At 36.1% G+C, this 6246-nt stretch overlaps 1 protein-coding gene across 4 annotated transcripts in view; it reads left to right on the top strand.

The window, feature by feature from the left end:
* cntn5 (contactin 5) overlaps window positions 1-6246 on the top strand; it is a 115799-nt gene that overhangs the window by 32518 nt on the left and 77035 nt on the right. For all 4 annotated transcript variants that reach the window (XM_005735931.1, XM_005735932.1, XM_005735933.1 and 1 more), the window contains exon 2: window positions 1884-2001. In XM_005735931.1, coding sequence (XP_005735988.1) covers window positions 1947-2001 — 55 coding nt within the window. In that variant the 5' untranslated portion in view covers window positions 1884-1946. The remainder of the gene's footprint in view (window positions 1-1883; window positions 2002-6246) is intronic.

A 6246-nucleotide genomic window follows, 5' to 3' on the forward strand; every position in this document is an offset into this window, starting at 1 on the left:
GAATGAGGTGAAGCAAAGACAAGGACGGATAAATAATGAATGTGACATAACTCCTACTGGATCTGGACATGCTTCCCTCAACCCTCAGAGCTGTCTGTGCAGCTGTGTTAATGATCTAAATGACACAGACTTAAATAAAGATAAGAGACACTGTCACTGGGATAAAAGTGGAAGAGAGCAAAATAAAAAAAAGAGATTTTAAAAGAATGCACTCCTGTCAGATAACTGGAGAAATACCACTTTTTAATATAGAGATTATTGACAATGAGCATGAATAACAAGGTCAGCAAACCTTATTCTTTTCAAAGCACAGGCCCACAAAAACTGTATATTATGCAATATATATCCTGTTAGCACTGTAGACTCATCCGTAAGTTGAGGTGCAGTGGATATTTTATTAGTGTTTGCTATTGTGATCATGTTTTATGCTTAACTTATAACTGATGGTACTGAATGGAAAAAAGGACTTTTGTGCAGGAATGAAACATACTCCAGTATTTTTATTTTTATTTTATTTTTTTACGTTTACTGGTTTGCTGAACCAAGAAAGTTTATTTGTTAAAAAATGCACTGGGAATGATCTTTTAATAGATCAAGCAAAGCAATCATTAAGTTTGAACAAGTCTACATTACCACTTTGGCTTCCAACAATTATAAAAACAAGATAACTGAGATTAAACGATTATTGTGTCACATCCGATAATGCAGTAAAGCCCCAGTTTGCTCTGCATTATCAATCCATTTTTTGAATATTCACCCACTGAAAAGAGAAAGGTGAGCTTGGGCTTTTACCATCTTAAGGTAGGTCAGATTTACTCTACTGATGATGTGTTTTGGAGTAGTAAAACGCTCAGTACGAGAGGAACCGCTGGTTCAGACGTTAAGTGGATGTGCTTGGATGAGAAGCCAATGGTGCGAAGCTACCATCTGTGGAATTATGACTCAATGCCTGTAAGTCATAATCCTGGCTAGATGTGATGATATCATAGTGCCATGAAAAGTTGGTGCAGGGAGCTGTTCACAACGCAGCTGGGGCAAAGCGCTGGATGATGGTCAGCTCTCTGCTGTGTTGCGTCACCTGTTTGTGGAGAATCTAGTGTTTTAAATCACCTGCAGATGACCCAATTATTACTATTCACATATTATTGTGTATTTTAGTTTGAAGATTAAAATAGGTTTAGCTGGTCGTTGAATTTTGTGTATAAGAATTGGTTTATAAGGTTTGTTTAGTTAACAAAAAAGCCTCTTTTCTCTAAATACAGCTGAAAATAATTACAGACTTATAAAACGCACTCCTTTTAAGCGTTAAGCAAAACAGTTAAGCAAAAGGCGAACGTAGTGCTTTCAAAGAGTCCTTTATATATTGTAGCTGCAAAACATTCTTTATCGTGAAATTTCAAGGATTTTGTTGCTATTCACAAACTATTCACACTGTGTAACTGCAGCATGCATTTGTCACTTCAGTAGCCAAGTTGGTGTCAGTCACTATCTGATTACATGATGCATGTTGGATTTTTCTCAGTACAAGATGTACAGCAGTTCTGTGGTATAATGGGAATTTAATAGCCGTGATAGACTGCATGCAATTAGAGAGGGTGTGAAGAGCCCAGGATGGGATAGTAGTCTTGCCCACTGTATAAATTTTGCATGAAATTATGGAGTGGGAGCAATCTTGTCATGTGTAACCCCCCTGAAGTCCAGATTGTGTGGTGTGAAACATCCCTGTGATCATGTGATAAGAAAATAAATGCACGCTCTATTCAGTGAGATTTTCACAGGGATTTTTGATTGACAGCTGTTGTGTTCTACAGGGTGCTTCTGGTTGTATGTGATAAACAGAGGTACATCCTCCCACCAACTGATTTGTTTCCTAATGTTTGTAGGCGCAGCTTTAATGAAGAAGCAGACCTGCTAACATTCTTGCAGAAGGGACCTCTTCAACAAGTATGGGGTCACCATGGAAACCATTCCTCCTCCTGTCTGTCATCAGTGGCCTTTCAGGTAAGAAATTCAAGAGCTAGTGTTCAGAGACTATTTAGAAAAGATGTACAGAATAATTTAAAGTATTAATATTACAAAAAGAAAATGATACAGTAATGTCTAAAATGATAACTTGCCGGGGATAAATGTGCCACATGTAGGAGAATTTATTTATTCATTCATTTATCGGTGTCAAATATCGGGGATATTTTTTTCACTTTCACATCTTTAAAAAGACACGTTTTGTATTTAAATCCAAGAATTTATGTGCCAGGTCCTTCTTGGTTTCTAAAGGAGATAAAATTGGGAACACCTTTGCACACCTTCTGTGGCTGCTGTACAAAGTAATTACTCATTACCAAGTTTTATTTTATACATACCTTTCTACCTAATTAATAAAGAAAGAATAAAAGTAAATTTACGTAACATGAATGTATATCCAATTACCTTTAAAGTATCAGGCAGGCTTAACTGGCTTAGTAGTAATTCGTTTCAACATACCAGTGCTCTGCTTTATCTGTCTGCTATCCATTATCTTCCCATGCTACATCTTCACTAGTGTGTTTAGCAGTGAGCGCAAAATTTCAAGTTACGGATCAAGCGAGTCCCTCAGTCAGTCTAGAACATGGATTTGCCGGTCTAATGGATTCTGCCCTTTTAACAGTTCTTTCAACCCACCAGAGAAGGGTTTGTGCACTCTGGGCCTTTCTCTGAGCTTCATTTATGGAAGTCAGAGAAGCTGCACTGACCTCACTGCTCTGCCTGTTAAACCATAATAATAAATGGAAACAACTGTTTCTTGAGTTTTAAACATTGTCTCTTGAGGCTGTTTGCTTCTGAATAAATTGTGGGCATATTTTTTAAAGTTAGGTATGCTGCTGTAGAGCAGTATTGTACATTACAACCTTACAAAGGAACAAAGTGAGATATAATTTATTTTTAGCTGCTAAAAAAAATATTTAACTTGTATACAAGTGACATGAAGCAACAAAGAAAAAAAACCACAAATCTTTCTTTTCACTTTTCTCATTTTATGGTTCGAATGAAAATAGCTCATCCTGTATAAAACAACCATTGTTGTTCAGGCAACTATTCCTGATTCAGTATTGTGTGTTGTTAGCCCACATTTGCCACAGACAGAATTTAGGGTGGGCCACTCAGATATATTAATGGTCAATTTGGTGACAAATTCAAAAATGTCTAGCTCCAACCCACTTCCTTTCATTTTCCCACCAACGGGCTGGCTGGACAAGTTGCCTTTGTGATGGTCCTTGATATCACTCAGCTCCCTCTCCAGAGAGCCTTTAATCTTGTGGTCAGACAGACTCCCACTCCACTGTCTTGGACTGATTATATTTCTTAGTTAATGATTTTTCACAGGGTACTTGGCAATTTAAGTATTTGCATAGGAGCACTAAACATAATTCTGTGGGGGGAAAAAAACGCTTGAATTATTATTCAATAAAAAAATTTAACATTAAAATTCGTTTCTTGGGACTGTCACATAGGAAATATATTTTATACCTTTGATTGTGACCCACTGTTTTGCATTCATTAGATTGTGAATATATTTTATTTTATATATTGACATAAATCTATTACACATGGTTTTTTGTAGACAGTACAGTTTGTACCACAGAATGCCAATTATTCACAGTGCTGCATAAACATTACAGCAAACCAGACATTTACCACAATTTGAAAATGTTAATATCCCAGCAACTACTGTATACTGTTCAAGAAAGCCAAAGTGTGGGCTCCCAAACCTCTGCTACTGGTATTAGCAGGGAAGCTGCCTAACAAGCCTCCAGTGGTAATTTGAGCTTGAACTCCGTCAGCTGACAGGCCTGAGCTTGTATTTCAAAAGCACCATAAGGTTTGATGTAGTCTAATCATAAGCATTTTGAACTGCTGTCTGTAAACTGTAATCATTGCTTCCCCAGGGATTTTGTAAAAGCAATGCATGGAGCGCGTGGGAATGTGTGAAGGAGATGGTAAAGCTGATGACTGACAATTTTGAGTTAGTTTTTAATCAAGCTGTTTTTCGTCACAAAGTGTCCAACTTTCAACTTTTAAATGCAATGCTTTTACAATACTTTTGAGTCCCATTTAAAACCTTTGAAAGCAATGGTCTCAGTAGAGCTTTATGATACACAAATAGAAGCATAAATATAAAAGGAGTTGTTTAACAAACTGTGGAACACTCATGTTTGGTAGCATTTGACAGCTGACCATCACTGACAGTGCTGACCACTGTCCATCACAAAGTGTGAAGGAGGATAATTATAGTGAGTTCCTGTTTTCTATTTTCTGTATAGCTTTTTAATGTGCCCTAAAGGCATGAAGAAATGTAAGAGTTTATTCTCCCTTTTTAAAAAAAAAAAAAAAGTATTTTAAATTCACAAGAAGAATCACTGCAAAGTGCAGTGACTATTGAAAGCTTTTCAGCCCAACATGAGCACTTAAGAAATTTCTCATAAATGGCTTGTGTGTCTCTATGTGGGTGTCTCTTTGCTTTATGTGCGATAACAGAACAGGCCACGGTTGCTATAGAAGATTCTGATTTTTCAAACATGAATAGAGAAATAGGAAAACTGGTTGGAGAGTCAACAGACTCTGGTTCACTAAGGTCTACTATGGGACTTAACAATTAACCGAATCTTACAGTAATAGTTGTACATTTGGCACCAATTCCCAATGAAAGCAATACTACAAGGTGTTGGTGTATGTATGAAGGTGGTAAGAAGATATCAATACTAACAGAAATTCCACTATTAAGTAACTGTGACTTGGACTTTTTAAAATTAGCTGACAGGAAGTTACTGTGGAAAAGAGAAGAGTTTTCAGTAATTCTTTTTCTGTTTGTCAAGACTTCAACAGTTTATCAAGTTTATGGACAGGGACTTAGCGGCTTGTGTAGTTAATTTGGTTCAGTTGAGCCAATTCTGTCCATTGATTTTTGATCTCAGGATTTGGTTTCCTGGTTCCTTAGATGTGTACAGTTGACAGAATTTGCTCTGCTTGCTCATTATGGGTGTCTCATCTCAGTACTACTACAATGACTTCTGTTGTCTTCCAGCTTTGTAAACTAGCTTCCTTTCAGAAAAAAAAGAATGCAAGGTTGTTTCTCCTTCTGGAATATAGGTGAACATATGTTCACATATACTGTTATGTACAACAAACTCAAGTATTTAAATGCTGTATATTTTTGCTATATTATTTTTAACTTGGTATTTTTTGCACTACACATATAGTGATATAGAAAGAAGGAAATACAAAGAATGTCATCAATTCTCCTACACTGATGACTGCAGTATTCACTGAATATATCTATGCAATTCAGCTGAAAATTGGATACAGGAAATGCAGTCTTTGTTTCATTCTTGTGTGATTTAGTTGAATGACAATGCCAGGAGATTTATCACAGTGTAAACAAACGTATTTCATGATTGCATAAAAATCTAAAAATAAGACACCTACTGTTATGCATGTGCATATTTTTCATTTTCTTTAACCTTTATTTAACAGCATGATATGACTTTAGATTAAATTGTCTTTTGCATGTGTGTACAGGCTACAATAGACAGCAATACCATCAACAGAGTAGTAGTGCACGCACACACACACACACACACACACACACACACACACACACACAAATAAAAACATCTAAATTACACAAAACACATATGCCAATAGAGAAAAATACAAAAACAGCCAAAATGTATGAATTATAGCATCTGTAAAGCATAAACCAGTAAACACATTGTCTTGAGCCAAAATATGGGGGTAGTAATATTGAGTCAAGACATTGTTTTGCAACCTGAATAACATCCTAAAAATCACAAATTCAGTTTGTGAGACCAGCTCCATTTAGTTGAGGACTCCAGGAGGACAGAGCTTTAACTCAGAATACCCTTTTCCAAATATTTGGGGCAGATATTGTTGCTTGACAATGACAAGTTTTTAAATTTGTTTGCCTTCATTCTTCTTCAGCCAAACTTTTCAAGGGACTTGAATGCATCATTCATCCATACATTAACACTAATTTTTGTCTTGAAGGTAACTGAAATGAATAGAGTCCAATTGTTGCAAATTTGTTGCAAATTGTTGTTGCCTGAAAACTGTGATACCACAAATAGTTTGGGTCATAATGACGTTGAAGTTGAATCTTCCATATGTGGACTCTGAGGAAGAGCTGTTCAATTTATACAACACGTATTTGACTAATGTTGTAATAATTGTATATATATATATATATATATA

Source organism: Pundamilia nyererei, unplaced genomic scaffold (genome assembly GCF_000239375.1).
Source record: "Pundamilia nyererei isolate P.nyererei 1_Seehausen unplaced genomic scaffold, PunNye1.0 scaffold00066, whole genome shotgun sequence".
Taxonomy (NCBI): Eukaryota; Metazoa; Chordata; class Actinopteri; order Cichliformes; family Cichlidae; genus Pundamilia; species Pundamilia nyererei.